Raw genomic sequence first — 15,094 nt, 5'->3', positions numbered from 1 at the left:
ATGATGAGATTTATTTACACCAAGGTATTCAGATTCCTTTAAAAGACCCTCAACATGTATACTTCAAAACACAGGCAATGAAATGTAAATTACTAGTCAGTCTGGAGATGACATAATTCTAATATTCAGGAGGCTTTCATTTTTAATGACCATAAAACATCAGACCACCCATATTCAGAACTAATAGCAAATACACAGTTCAGTTCAGTTCAGCTCAATTGCTCAGTCGTGTCCGACTCTTTGCGACCCCATGAATTGCAGCACGCCAGGCCTCCCTGTCCATCACCAACTCCCGGAGTTCACTCAGACTCACGTCCATGGAGTCGGTGATGCAATCCAGCCATCTCATCCTCTGTCTGGCCTGGTAACTGGGTTCAATTATGAATACTTTTTAAGGAGTATAGACCAGCCTGCAGGGAGAGTTTGGTAGACAGAGCATGGGTTTGGAGCCAATAGGCTCAGGGCAGCTCTTTAATGCCTACTGATTATTTAGTTGCTAAGTTATATGCGACTCTTCTGTGACCCCATGGACTGTAGTCCGCCTGCCTCCTCTGTCCATGGGACTTCCCAGGCAAGAATACTGGAGCGGGAATCTCCTCCAGGGGATCTTCCTGACCCAGGGATTGAACCTGCACCTCCCTCACTGACAAGTGGATTCTTTACCACTGAGCCCAGGGAAGTCCATTTATAGGTGTGTTTTTCCCCAAATACAAATGTGTATCAAAATTCTCTCTCAGGTGTAAACTGTATCATTAATGTCCACTGGGTAATTGATACTTTGGTAATATACTTGGGCTTCCTTCCACATGCTGCCAATATTAAGAAGGAAAACACATGTCCTTGGAAGAAAGAGGAAAATGAAAAAGTGGGAAAACTGTCTACATATAATTTTAATGTAGAATCTGGGAGACTAGGAATATTAAATACATCCCTCCAAACGAGTAAATCCTATTGTGTGCAATCTAACTGATTACTCCTAGGAGAGAGCCCAGGAGATAAAACCAGAAAGAAAGAGAGCCTCATAATATAAACTATTGTCTGTTGAGAGAGTACCACCTACCAGGCAGGGCCCTAGGTTCTGAACCCCATTATTTCAACAAATTGTCTTAACACAACCATAGATGTTATTATACTTTTGAGGATTTGTAGGGAGAAAGGACTTAATTGCATAAGATCATGCAGATATGTGCACGATTCGTGGGTATCTCTAAGTCCACGCTGGAAACCGCTAGGTTCTAACTCCATACTTGTTGAGAGCTCCCTAAGTGCCAGCCAGGATCCTAGGCACTTCACATTATCCTCCTCTATCCTCACAGGTAAAGTGGGCATTATTACCCTCATTTTATCAATGAGGAAACTAAGGCTTACAATTTAATCTAAGTTTAAAAGTTCTAAGATTAAAAAATTTAATCCTAGAATTTTAAAAATATATATATTCTCTCTGTTCCTCAGATTCACTTATACAGAAAGCAAAAAATTCTTGAGCTTGTGAAAGTCAATAGATATTTAATAATTACCAATTGACTACAGAGGTACTAAAAAAAAGATTAGAAGGTAACTATTGAATGGAGGAGGGCATGGCAACCCACTCCAGCATTCTTGCCTGGAGAATGCCCATGGACAGAGGAGCCTGGAGGGCTGCAGTCCATGGGGTCGCAAAGAGCCGGACACGACTGAGCAACTAAGCCCAGCACAGCATTGAATAAGTCAGGTCTAGAAAGGAACAATAATACATAAATCTAAGGTTGCCGCCAAATGTCTTTGTTAACTAAACTGAATGACGGTAGATGCAAAATCATTTGTTTCCCTGTGCTCCTCCAGCTGGGAGTACAGGAGCAGAGAGGTTTCAAGCTCTTGGAAACAACAGGCGGGTTTGTGACGAATCCACTCTCTGCTTCATGCCTGCCCTCTTGCCAATTTTGCTTTTATGTATGGGGCCCAAAACTCTCTTCTCTAAGAAATTTTAAGTCAATGTCCACTGATTCTGGTCCACGTGAGCCTAATGAGTCAAACTAGTAATTTATTTTATAGTTGGCTTTATTTCTTAAAGAAGTTTCAGATTACCGAAAACCTGAGCAAAAAACAGAGCTTCTATAACTCTTATTCCTCAATTTCCATTTCCCTTCTTATTAACATCTCACATTAGTGGGGTACACTTGTTATAACTGATGAGACAATATTGAAATACTAGTTGTTCATAGTAACACCGGACTTCAGTCTTTGTATTGTACAGAAAGCAGTGATTTTTAATTGCTCTTTAACGATCATATATTCTATGAGACTGCCTCAATATCCTCTTTGTAACAAATAACCATCTGCCCAGACACCAAACTGAAGGATCCCCATGTTATCTTTTCCCTAGGCAGGTAGGGGGAGCTAGAGAGTATGATTTAAAGTAGAAAAAATTTTACATTCTCTCTTCATCAAGACTGTTGCTTTACTGCAACGTGCACTGAGAGAAGTTTTAATAGAGTAATACAGATATGCTCTGTGAATAAGTCTGAAAAAGTAAAAAAGCCATTGAGAACAAACAAAAAAGTTTTTGATCTGGCTAGCCTAGGACTTAGGAAGGAGATCTAACACGGAATAAAGTGACTTAGTTTATTTAATGAACTCCATCAGAATATTTTTTTTTTCTTTCTGGGCTTCCCTCATAGCTCAGTCATTAAAGAATCTGCCTGAAATGCAGGATCCCTGGGTTTGATCCCTGGGTTGGGAAGATCCCCTGGAGAAGGAAATGGCAACCTATTCTAGTATTCTTGCCTGGAAAATTCCATGGACAGAACAGCCTGGCATGCTACAGTCCATGGGGTTGCAAGAGTCGGATACAACCTAGCGACTAAGCCACCACCATCAGGATTTTTCTGACCCGATGAGGGAATGCAGTTAGTGAGTGAATGCCACGAGGGATGACAGGACATAGCATTTTACCACCATGCCTTTTTGGGGACAGAAAAGTGAGAAATAGAAAAAGTCTATGGAGGGTTCAAAGCCAGCTGTCAAGGTCTCTCTGGCATGTCAGCACCACATCCTTCCTCTCTCCCAGGGCCCAGAAGACTGCACTGAGTCACCTTGAGGGCCAGCTGGTGCTCTTCCAAAGGAAGAGCCACGCTGGGTAACCCGGCTATTCTTGTTCACCCGTCGGGGCATTCCCGATTCACGGCCAAGTCCACCCCTGAAATTGTCTAACACTTTCAAATGCTCTTTTATTTCCAGCCAGCTACATATGGCCTATGAGACTGGCCTGACCGAGCCAAAGCAGGGCTGTCCCACAGCCAGTTGGCAGCAGATATGGTTGCAATCTGCGGGAATGAAGACAGCACTTCAGTGAAGCAGGCACCTTCCCCAGACAGGGCTCCTTGGAGCCGACTGAGAGCTTGGGCCCCGACACCAGATGCTCTCGAATGCCAACTGTCAGCCCGCGGCCAGGGACCAGCATCCCGGGCAGCTCATCCAAAGCGCTGATTTCATTCCTGGTCTAGTTACTTTAGTTCTTGCTTATGTTTAACAGTCAATGTTTCTCCCTTCAAAGGGCCACAGAGGTTATCCTTCAAACAGCTAGCACATTCAAACCACTGAAGGCTAAACACAAAATAAAAATGACCATTCCAGTGTGAATACTAATATATATATATATATATATATATATATATATATATATATATATGTATGTATGTATTGAATGAAATGGCCATAACTAAATGGTCACAAGGGACTCTATCCTTTAGACAGTAACACAGATCAACTTACCCTCCCATCTTGCAGTCTCCGGTCCCACCTTTCCAGGCTCTTACATACTTCGGGTTGGCCCACAGGGACACAGGATTAAAGCTTCCAGTGGAAAAATAAGGTCCCACTGGGCTCAAGATTACAAAGAGCAGGGCTTTAGTCGGCTTCTTGACCCCCAGAGAAGGCTGGAATATAGTAAAAGTATACACAACTGTTAATCTAAAATGCAGATGCCAGTCTCAAAGTCTAGAACAGATCTGTAACATCTCCCAGAAGCCACAAATGACAGCTGTTACTTCTGAAGTTGAGTTACACAAAGCCTGATGGTCGTCTAAGAAGAAAACACCAAGACTGGGTTCCATTTTGCTTTGCTTTCAGAGTTATGATTTTAAAGGAAAGGCAAATTTGTCTATTGTTTTATTAATAGGTTTTTTGTGCGTGCTCAGTTGCTCAGTCCTGTCTGACTCTTTGCGACCTCATGGATGGTAGCCCACCAGGCTCCTCTGTACGTGGGATTATCCCAGGCAAGAATACTGGAGAGGGTTGCCATTTCCTCCTCCAGGGGACCTTCCTGACCCAGGGATCGAACCCATGTCTCCTGGGGCACCTGCATTGGCAGCGGATTCTTTACCACTGAGCCACCTGGGAAGACCAGTACACTGTCAACTAACCCTATATTTTTGACAACTAGCCATGTAACACTTTTCAGGATTGCACTGATTGGGAACTGAAAAAGGAAAGAACCTAGACACGATTTCAGTCTTTGGGGGTGAAACCTAATATTTGCTTCTCTAACTTGCCCTTCTACTTCATTCAAACACTCTGGTGCCAGCAGACTCGGGCTGGAGAAAGTGCCATTATCGCATCCGACTGTGACAGATAACAGACACCAAAAGTGTAGCTTCACTAGAAGCAAAGACATCAGACAAGACAAATCCCCGCCACCGGGGCCCCTGCCCACCAAAAGACAGAGGACGAAGGACGAAGGAATTCATATTAGGAATGACAAAGAGAGAAAACGGCCTTCCCCACAAACACTGAGAAAATCACAAGCCAACAATGCAATCATAAATTTCTTCAGCACAAAAGTAACTACCCTCAGTTGTTTTTTAAAGAGGAAAATTGAGAGACTAAAAAGTTTTGAGGGCTACATATTCTAAAGGCATTAAAGGTTGCTGGGCTATCCTGTACAGTTTAAGGCCACGCAGGTAAGAAAACAAATTAAGACTATTATATTAAATCTTGGTCAATAAAATACATACACTGAGTCCTCAAAAAAGAAGCCTAGTCTGCCTGGATTGGGTAGCAATCTGGTGTGAAAATAATGACAGGAGACTCAAATTCAGCTAATTCGTGATTTTTGTAATATGTAATGAAACTGGCTAAAAGAGGACCTGGGGATATATTTTTTTTTCTGAATTTCAATTAAATCTCCTCTTCTGCTACCTGATAGCTCAAGGGGCCTCACCCACTACTTATGCCCAGATGAAGAATCAGGTAGGGAAAAGATGTGTGAGCACGATACATTGTGTTCATATATGTGCGCTGTGATGCCACCAGAGAGGCTTAAGAAACGGGAAGCTGAGTCCATTCACACAGCATGTGAACCTGAGAGTCACACAGGACTTGGCTGGCCCTAAAGGAAACGGACAAAGAGTGACAGATACCAAGTTAAAGAAATGAGTCAGTTCACAGACTTAAATAATGAACTTACGGTTGCCATGGGGAAAGGATGGGGTGAAAGGATAGTTCGCATGTTTAGGATTGACAAGAACACGCAATTATATTCAATAAGGATCTAAAGTATAGTGCAGGAAACTCTGCTCAATGCTATGTGGCAGCCTGGATGGGAGCAGAGTCTGGGGGACAATGGACACGTGTATATGTATGGCTGAGTCCCTTTGCTGTCCACCTGAAACTGTCACAACATTGTTAATAGGCTATACTCCAATGCAAAATAAAAAGTTCAAATTTAAAAGAAAAAAATAATAAAGAAATGAATCATTGTTAGGGAAATTAAGTAGTCTTGTTTAGGCTTCAGAGACAAAGCAAAGCAGGCCTCCGACCTTGCTTCTGACCTACATGGATACAGCCTGGACTACTGCTGTGGGCGTCAGCCACACCTGCTGTGAGTGTCAGAAGAGAAACACGATAGATAGATAGATAGATAGATAGATAGATGATAGATAGATAGATAGATGATAGGGAGCAGATCTTGGAATTTGTCAAGTCCCTTGAGGAGGTCTGGCCTACCACGCCTAGGACTTAGTAACATTCCAAGATTTGTGTAACAAAGCAAGTGTTAGTTGCTCAGTCCTTTCAGCCTCTGTAGCCCACCAGGTTCCTTTGTCCATGGGATTCTCCAGGCAAACCTGCTAGAGTGGGTTTCCTTTTCCTTCTCCAAAAAAGGAAACAGCATTGTAAAAACTTAACATAATACCATTGCTGCAGTTTTGCTGGCAGATTGATGAAGATGTATCAATAACCTCAGATATGCAGATGACACCACTCTTATGGCAGAAAGGGAAGAACTAAAGAGTCTCTTGACGAAAGAGAAGAGTGAAAAAGCTATCTTAAAACTCAACATTTAGAAAACTAAGATCATGGCATCTGGTCCCATCACTTCATGGCAAATAGATGGAGAAACAATGGAAACAGTGACAGACTTTATTTTTTGGGGCTCCAAAATCACTGCAGATGGTGACTGCAGCCATGAAATTAAAAGACGCTTACTCCTTGGAAGGAAAGTTATGACCAACCTAGATAGCATTTTAAAAAGTAGAGACATTACTTTGCCGACAAAGGTCCGTCTAGTCAAAGCTATGGCTTTTCCCAGTAGTCATGTATGAATGTGAGAGCTGGACCATAAAGAAAGCTGAGCACTGAAGAATTGATGCTTTTGAACTGTGGTGTTGGAGAAAATTCTTGAGAGTTGCAAGGAGATCCAGTCAATCCTAAAGGAAGTCAATCCTGAATATTCACTGGAAGAACTGATGCTGAAGCTGAAGCTCCAATACTTTGGCCACCTGATGTGAAGAACTGACTCACTGGAAAAGACGCTGATGCTGGGAAGGACTGGAGGCAGGAGGAAGGGATGACAGAGGATGAGATGGCTGGATGGCATCACTGACTCGATAGACATGAGTTTGAGCAAGCTCTGGGAATTGGCGATGGACAGAGAAGCCTGGGGTGCTGCAGTCCATGGTGTCTCAAAGAGTCGGACACGACTGAGCGACTGAACGGAACTGAACTGATGAGGATCTTTCAGTTTGCATCCTGGGATTATAAGTGGGAGAAATGAAACCTTTGAAGTCTCACCCACAAAGCGGACGCGCTGCCTGGGACCTTTTCCTAACTGGAACTCCAGACTGCTGTCACATCAGACTTCCCAGTGCTGTTTAAGCACGGATGTTGGCAAATCCAATTTGGTGATGTATGTACTATTGCTCTCCTCTGCTGTTTCTATTTCTTTTTTCTTTTATGTTAGAATATTCAAAGCAGACTAGATAGTTCTCTAAGAAATATTTGTATTGCTTATATGTATATAATGAATGGTTTATTTTGTTAACAAATCCTCTGGACATGAGGCAAAAGTGAAAACTTTCAGCAAAACAGCCAGCAAGCAACAACAGGTTTTGGTTTTTTTGCTCATTTGGGTTTGTTCTTTAGTGGGGGTTGAAAAGGTCACCCCCACAAAGAATGAGGAGACTTAAACTCCATTTGCTTTTATTGGTTTCATTATTTGGAAAAAGAAATTCCCAGAATAACACACATATCTGCCTTTCTTCTCAACTTTGATAAAAATTGACTATCTTATCTCTGCACTTTTAATTACCTATCAGTTAAGTAAGCTTTACATTACAAAAAAATTATTGACCATTGTAATAATGAATTAAGCTTCTCAACATAATTTAGAAATACAATATGCAGGACACAGTATCAATAATTTACCTAGCTTCTAATGGTCTAAATAAAATACCTTATTTATGGGTAAACTGATAAGCATTTTATTACTGATATCACATGAATGCCTGGACTTTTTTCACTCTTGTATTTTTTGCAACCTACACTCTACTAAAAAAAAGTAACAATAACTCATCATCATGGATAAGTTTCATGTTATTCATTTCCTTCCCTTGATTTTAATTGACAGGCAAACTTGCATTTAATCCACTAGGTGGCAGTAGAGAGAAAACAGATGAAAAACAGACTAACATACTAAATCTATTTCTAGAGAAGAATATCTTGACAAAAATCTTTAAACAATATCTTTATCCTTGGGTCAGGAAGATCCCCTCGAGGAGGAAATGGCAACCCCATTCCAGTATTCTTGCCTGGGAAATCCCATGGACAGAGAAGCCTAGTGGGCTATATAGTCCATAAGGTCGCATAGAATTGGACATGACTAAGGGATTAAACCAGCTTCCCTGGTGGCTCAGAGGGTAAAGTGTCTGCCTGCAAAGCAGGAGACCCAGGTTCGATCCCTGGGTCAGGAGATCCCCTGGAGAAGGAAATGGCAACCCACTCCAGTACTCTTGCCTGGAAAATCCCATGGACGGAGAAGCCTGGTGGGCTATAGCCCATAACAGCCCATCGGGTCGCAAAGAGTCGGACACGACTGAACGACTTCACTTCACTTCACTTAAGGGATTAAACCACCACCACCATTCTTAGCAAGCAGGCAGATTATAGACTAGAATGTTTCGATGCTGAGAGAAAATGTGCTTATGGGTACTAACTTTTATTTCTGAAATTTAAGCAAGGTCAATTCATACTTTGCAAGCACTTTAAGTATTGGTGTCACCTTCATCCTTAAATAATTATTTATGTCAAATATTTTTCCATGAAAAGAACTATGACTGTACTGAAAATGATCACACTGTTTCATAAGTGAGAGTAAATCAAATGTAACTTTTTGGATCAGGAAAGGAACTCGGTGATTGGATCTGTTTCTCCCCTCCACATTTGTTCCTCAGTTCTCCCTTCTTTCCTGGAAAGCAATTTAAATTCTGTACTATTCCTACAGTAAAGAATAGTTTACGATAGCATAATATTAATCAAATGGCAATGAACAACATTCTATGATCACAAGATCAGGATTCTGGTTCAAGTAAAATAAAAGCCATATACATAAAGAAAAATATGGATAGTAACAGCTGATAAGTTATGTAGACCAGTTTCACTGTCTTATTTTGATTGATTTTTAAAAATTCTCCTCTACTAGTTTCTTGGATTATTTCAATACATAAAGAACTGAAAGGGGCTTTTAAGAAATCCCTCGGAAAATGAGAAATACAAAATTTTAGATGCAAAGTTTATAATGTCTCAAGGGACCACATTGACTTTGAAGTTGGAATTCTGATACGTTAAAATATATACTCTTTTAAGTTATACCCCACAAATAACAAATAAATATATAAATGAGCATTAAATGTGGGTACATTTTGCACAAAATAACAGGACAATTGAGTGTGATGGAAAATAAAGACACGTTTCACAGTGGAAATGACCACTTCTGTGTCACTTAGAAAATTACTTTATAGAAAGGCAGGACTTCTAGGGTGATCCATCTGCAGCGGGCATTCAGCAAACTGAGAAATGTACTACTTAATAGCCCATGTTTTGGCCTGGAAGGCAGAGAAGTACTGCTGCCATGTAGAGGCTTGAGAATGATTCTGCTGGGCAAGGCAATTAAGGGACAGAAGAAAATATAGAATTAGAAATAATTGGGGGACATTTTTGGGGGGGGGACATTTTTCAAAAAGAAATTTTTAGGGTGCTCCAAATTATTTTTTTGATCCAAAGAGTAGACTAATTAAAAAAAAAATTCTGCCAGTTCTTAAAAAAGATTAGTTAGAGGGGAAAATGACAAAGAATACTGGGATCCCTAGTAGGCAGGTGGTGAAGAATCCTTTGCAATGCAGGGAACACAGGTTCGGTCCTTGGTTGGGGAACTAAGATCCCACACGCTGTGGGGCAACTAAACCCTCGCACCCCAACTAGAGTCCATCTGGCGCCATGAAAAGTCCCCATCGGCCTCAACTAAGATCCAGTGCAGCCAAGTTGGTTAATTAATTTCTTTTGTTAAGTTTCTATCTTAAAAAAAAAAAAGAACAATGAACTAAGGGGATGCTGTAAGAAACACAGGACTGACCAGTGACCCATTTAGGGTTTCAGTGTGAGTCACATGGGGGAGGAACACCAAATTCATGGAATGTGTTTATAGGAAAAACTAGTTGGCCTGATTTAAGATTTAAAAAATAATTAGCAACCCTCAATAATTACACGGTACTTTCAGGTTTCCAAGACATTCCATAGCCATTATCTCAGAAAATCCAACAATCCAGGAATATTTCTAAGTTAAACTTAGGCTCAAATGATTCACCCAGAGTTTTCATTATTTAGCTCTGGACATCGCTCTACTCTTAGTCCAGAGCTCTTTTTTTGATATCAGAATTTGAGGGGGGAAGAGGAATAAATAAATAAATCGGTGAAATTCTCGAGATTTCCTAATGTGAAGAGAATTCAAACCGGACCTTCCTTCCACCCTCAGCCTTCACCACACTCTCATATTCTATGCATCCTCTGCTCAAACCATATGGAATCTTTTTGGATTCCTCCTTGCTTTCCTACTCAAAATATATAGGTAGAAGGCCTAACCCCCAATGTGAATGCATTTGGAGATAAAGCTTTAAAGGAGGTAAAGTTAAATGAGGTCAAAAGGCCAGTGTCCCAGTCCTGTTGGGACTGTGGGACTCTGTGTGTGTTCAGTCACGTCTGACTCTTTGCCACCCCATGAACTGTAGCTCTCCAGGCTCCTCTGTCCATGGAATTTTCCGGGCAAGAATACTGGAGTGGGTTGCCATTTTCTCCTCCAGGGGATGTTCTTGACCCACAGATCATACCCGAGTCCTGATATACATACCAGGAGACACTGGCAGGTGGATTCTTTACCACTGAGCCACCTGGGTAGTCCTGTTATCCTTTTAAGAAGAGACACCAGAGCACAACTATAGAGTGACAAAGTGGACACCCACAAGCGAGGCAGTGCGGCATCACCAGAGACCAACCCTGTTCGCGCTTTGACTATGGACTTCCAGCCTCCAAAACTGAGAAAATGAATTCTGGTGTTTAAGGCACCTAATCTGCGGGCCTTCCGTGGTGACCCAGTGATAGCGACTCTGCACTTCTACCGCAGGGGGCAAGTATTTGATACCTGGCTGGGAAACTACGATCCCGAGCGCCTCATTTTTGAAACTCTGTTGTGGCACCAGGCTTCCCTGGTGGCTCAGGTAGTAAAGAATCTGCCCACAATGCAGGAGATGTGGGTTCAATCCCTGAGTCACGAAGATCCCCTGGAGGAGGAAATGACAACTCACTCCACCAGTATTCTTGCCTGGAGAATTCCAGGGACAGAGGAGCCTGGCAGACTACAGTCCAGGGGATTGCAAAGAGTCGGACGACTAACACTTTCACTTTCTGTGGCAACACAAACCAATGGAAACATCTCTCTAAGTAACACAAACCCCTCAATCTCTATTTAAATGTCATCTAACTGTCACTTCAGGAAATGAGCTCCAGTTACAAGCCTAGGTGCTTGTGTGACACGGTATTACAGCATCCAGCACTTCCTCAAATGTAGACAAAATACCCATCATGCTTTCTTACAACTGCTTATATAATTCTCCACCACTCAGGCATCTGTGCACTCCATGAAGGGCAGGACCTTCTTTGCTCCCTACACAAAGCATCCTCTGTTGTTTATTATACCAGGTACTGACTAGACATCAGTTGAACTGTTAGTCATCTTAATAAGACATTTATGAAAAAGGGCTATAAAACCAACCTAGATAACTACTTAGCAAATTTGAATTATTTTATTTAAAAAAAGCTGATGTTAATCCTTATCTGTTGAGTTGATGCCTAGAGAAAACGCTCCTGTCTCCTGCTTGATTTCCTATACTGCTGGCCTTCAGACCAGTGGGTAGATAATATATAGACCCTGAAAGAATATCATGGGGAAAACAAAAGCCGAGAATTTTCTGAGACCTGCTATAAAACAGGTAGGGGACAGGGCTGAGTTTGTTTCTCAGTCCTGTTGAAAGAGAAAGACAACATACATTTAACATTAGACAGAAAGGCTGACCACTCAGCTCTTTTTTTTTTTAATTTTTCAATAAAAATGATGTTAAAATTTTAAAAAGAAAAACACAGTTAAAAGAAAACTAAAGCTCAGGTAAGAAAGACTAAAAGAACACTTTACAATCTAATATTATGTAAAGGCAATGATAATATACTAATAGCTCACCAGGTTAGAATAAAGATTAAATTAGATATCTGTTGAAAGTTCCCAGGGTCTGATCTTTTTTATGCATCCAATAAATACCAATTTTTACTATTTTTAAGTAAATAATACATGATCATAGTAATAATGGTAAATAAATTCAACATGTACCAATTTACGGGACATTCAGATGACATTAAAATGACTGTAGATCTGAGCAATGAACTAGTCAATGCTCAGTGCTGGAACTGTGGAGAATGCGTTGGTCCTTGGAAAAAAAGACAAGGATTCCTGTACTGATGATGTGGAAACTACAGGTTGGTAAATGTCAAACATAAATAGAAATTGCAGCATGAATTATTAAGCAAATGGCTAAGAATATGGGATGAGGAAGTACCCAGGGAGAGCCAAAATGAATCACTCTTAGGAAAGCCATGCTTCATTTCCCTTCTAAAGTAACTCAGGATCAAGGGTCAGCAAACTTCAGCCTGCTGCCAGTTTTAAGTTTCACTGGAACATATTTTTTCATTCACGTATGGCCTATTGCTGTTTTTGTGCTACAAAGGCAGAGGCGAATAGTTGCAAGGAACACAAAGCCCAAAATATTTAACTACCTGGCTTCCCAAGTGACGCTGGTGGTAAAGAACCCACCCACCAATGCAGGAGACATCAAGAGACGTGGGTTCAAGCCCTGGGCCAGGAAGATCTGGAGGAGAGCATGGTAACCCACTCCAGTATCCTTGCCCGGAGAATCCCATGAACAGAGGAACCTGGCAGGCCACGGTCCACAGGGTCACAAAGAATTGGACACAACTGAAAACACTCGGCATGCACACACACACCTGGCCTTTAACAGAAAATGTCTGCCAGCCCTTTCTCTGGATGCCAGGAAAATGCCACAGGATGTTATCACCTCAGAACCAGGGTCCCCTCACTGACCTAGCCTCACGCTCAGACCTGGACTGCAGGATTCCATCCAGATGGGTTCAGTGGACTGGGCCGAGCAAGGCACTGGGCTTGGAGCAGAGCAACAGGTCAGACCAACACAGGGAGCTGGCAACTGCAGCAGTCTCAGCCTGTGAGTTGGCTGATGACGGGGGAAGGATGCTACACTCGCGAAAGAGCCCTCTCAGTGACACGAATGTCAGGTGGAGAACCACAAGCCAAGGAGCAAGGCGGGGGGTACCTGGCTGTCCCTCCATCCTGTACATGTCACTGCCTGCTGACACTGTCACCTTCAGAAGTAGATGCATGATAGAAGTAGAATCTGGGAAATCTTGTGACTATTTGATCAGTTTCCTCTTCCTTCCAGATCACTGACATCAGCTTAGAAACACGCCATAACACCTCCAGTCTCAAAAAAACACTCTCCCTTTACCACCTGCCCCACTGCCAAGTACCCACCCAGCTCTGTTGCACTGCAGAGCAGAATTCCTCACAAGATTAATGCATACGCACAATCACAACCTCCCTCCTCTCATCCTCTACTGAGTCCATGACATTCAGGCTTTCAGTCCCACTACCCCACTGAAAGATGTTTAAGATCACCAAGGACTCCACGTTGTCAAAGCCAATAATCAGGTCTTGGGCTTCATGGCACTGGTCCTGTGGGTGGGATTTGCCACAGTTCATTGTGTCTCCATGTTCTTCATTTGGCACAGGACACCAAGCCCTCTTGTTTTTCTTTCTACCTTCCAGACTAGACCCCTTAGCTGATTCCTCTTCCTCTCCCTTTCTCTACATGCTGGCCTGCCTCAGATCTCATTCCTTGCCTTCTTTTCATCTCTCTCTACAGCTATTTCCTTGATAACCTCATCCAAGCCCCAGATTGTAAAGGCATTTTATACTAAAGATAAGAACGTAGCACTTAAACTCCCAAATCTCTCCTGAATTCCAGTCTGGTGTATCCACCCACCAACTTGATATCACTGGCTGAAATTCCCATGATTCAGACTGAACTCTTGATTCTACCCATCGTCACTCAACAAATAAAATCCTCTCCTTCACTTTCCCTCATCCCAACAAATGGTCACTAACCAGCAGTAATGGCCCCAAAGCAAAACTGGACGTCTTTTCTCTTACTCTCATAAAAATCTAAGCAAATTTTGTGAGCTGTAATGAATATCCTTGAATGTCTGTCTTTATGTGCACTAGGGGATATGTCTATAGCATAAATGCTGTAAAGAAAGTCTGCATTTTTTAAAGGTCCAAATTCAATTTTTCCTACGCTGCACACTAAATTAATTACAGTTCTTATGGCTGTTATATTGACAACATAATGGTTGATCAACAGGACACTGGTTATATAAATGACACCACTCTTTCACAGATTCTAAGATGTCTACTTTTTCCCATTTAATGGGTCCAAAATCTAGGCACAGCATTTTATAACTGCTATTGGCTAAGCAGCAATCATGGAAAAGTTGTTCAGACTTAGAAACAGCTGTTCATACTGATGGCAGTTCCAATAGTCTATGGGCATTGGTGAGGCTACAAATGTCAAAAAACTGCACGCTGATTTAGCACCAAAAAATTACTACAAAGAAACAAACAAAGCAGGAATGGGACATGTATTTGGTATTAGTGAAACAAATATGTGTATTAATATTAAACAAGTGCAATTCAACATTTTCTTGCAAAGCAACAACCAAGTCTTCTAATGGGACCTATGGTCAGAAGAACCCATAAGATAATGCTGTTAGCTCTTGTTATTAAGATACATGTAAAAATAAACATGCCTGTCACAAGTGGAGCGGTGCATCTGATGGCAGGAGAAACTACAGATTTTCTCCAAAAATAATATGCATTTCAAAAAATGAGAGACAGGTATGACTCATTCACGAATCACTAAAGACTGTCTAGAAAAGTGCTGTGTCATGGTGTAATTGGCAATGTCTTTCCATATCAGTGCATAAAACAGTACTGCCTCATAATTTATGGCATCCTGTGTTCAACTAAGTATGGCATAATGTACAGTGAAATAGCTTACAGTTAGGAAAATGAGAGCAAAAAGTGGACAAACTGATTTTTTAACGGTAAAAGACTCATAAAGGCACTTCACAAAAGGATTTCTGACAGTCA

At 41.6% G+C, this 15,094-nt stretch overlaps 1 protein-coding gene across 4 annotated transcripts in view; it reads right to left on the bottom strand.

Moving 5' to 3' along the window:
* Positions 1-15,094, bottom strand: part of BCAT1 (branched chain amino acid transaminase 1) — a 124,743-nt gene that overhangs the window by 34,663 nt on the left and 74,986 nt on the right. For all 4 annotated transcript variants that reach the window (XM_019961447.2, XM_019961445.2, XM_019961446.2 and 1 more), the window contains exon 6: positions 3,751-3,914. In XM_019961447.2, the coding sequence (XP_019817006.2) occupies positions 3,751-3,914 (164 nt within the window). The remainder of the gene's footprint in view (positions 1-3,750; positions 3,915-15,094) is intronic.

The sequence above is a fragment of the Bos indicus genome, chromosome 5 (assembly GCF_029378745.1).
Source record: "Bos indicus isolate NIAB-ARS_2022 breed Sahiwal x Tharparkar chromosome 5, NIAB-ARS_B.indTharparkar_mat_pri_1.0, whole genome shotgun sequence".
In the NCBI taxonomy this organism is placed as follows: domain Eukaryota; kingdom Metazoa; phylum Chordata; class Mammalia; order Artiodactyla; family Bovidae; genus Bos; species Bos indicus.
Note: the sequence above shows the minus strand (reverse complement) of the source record. Positions and strands in the feature narration are given on the sequence as shown.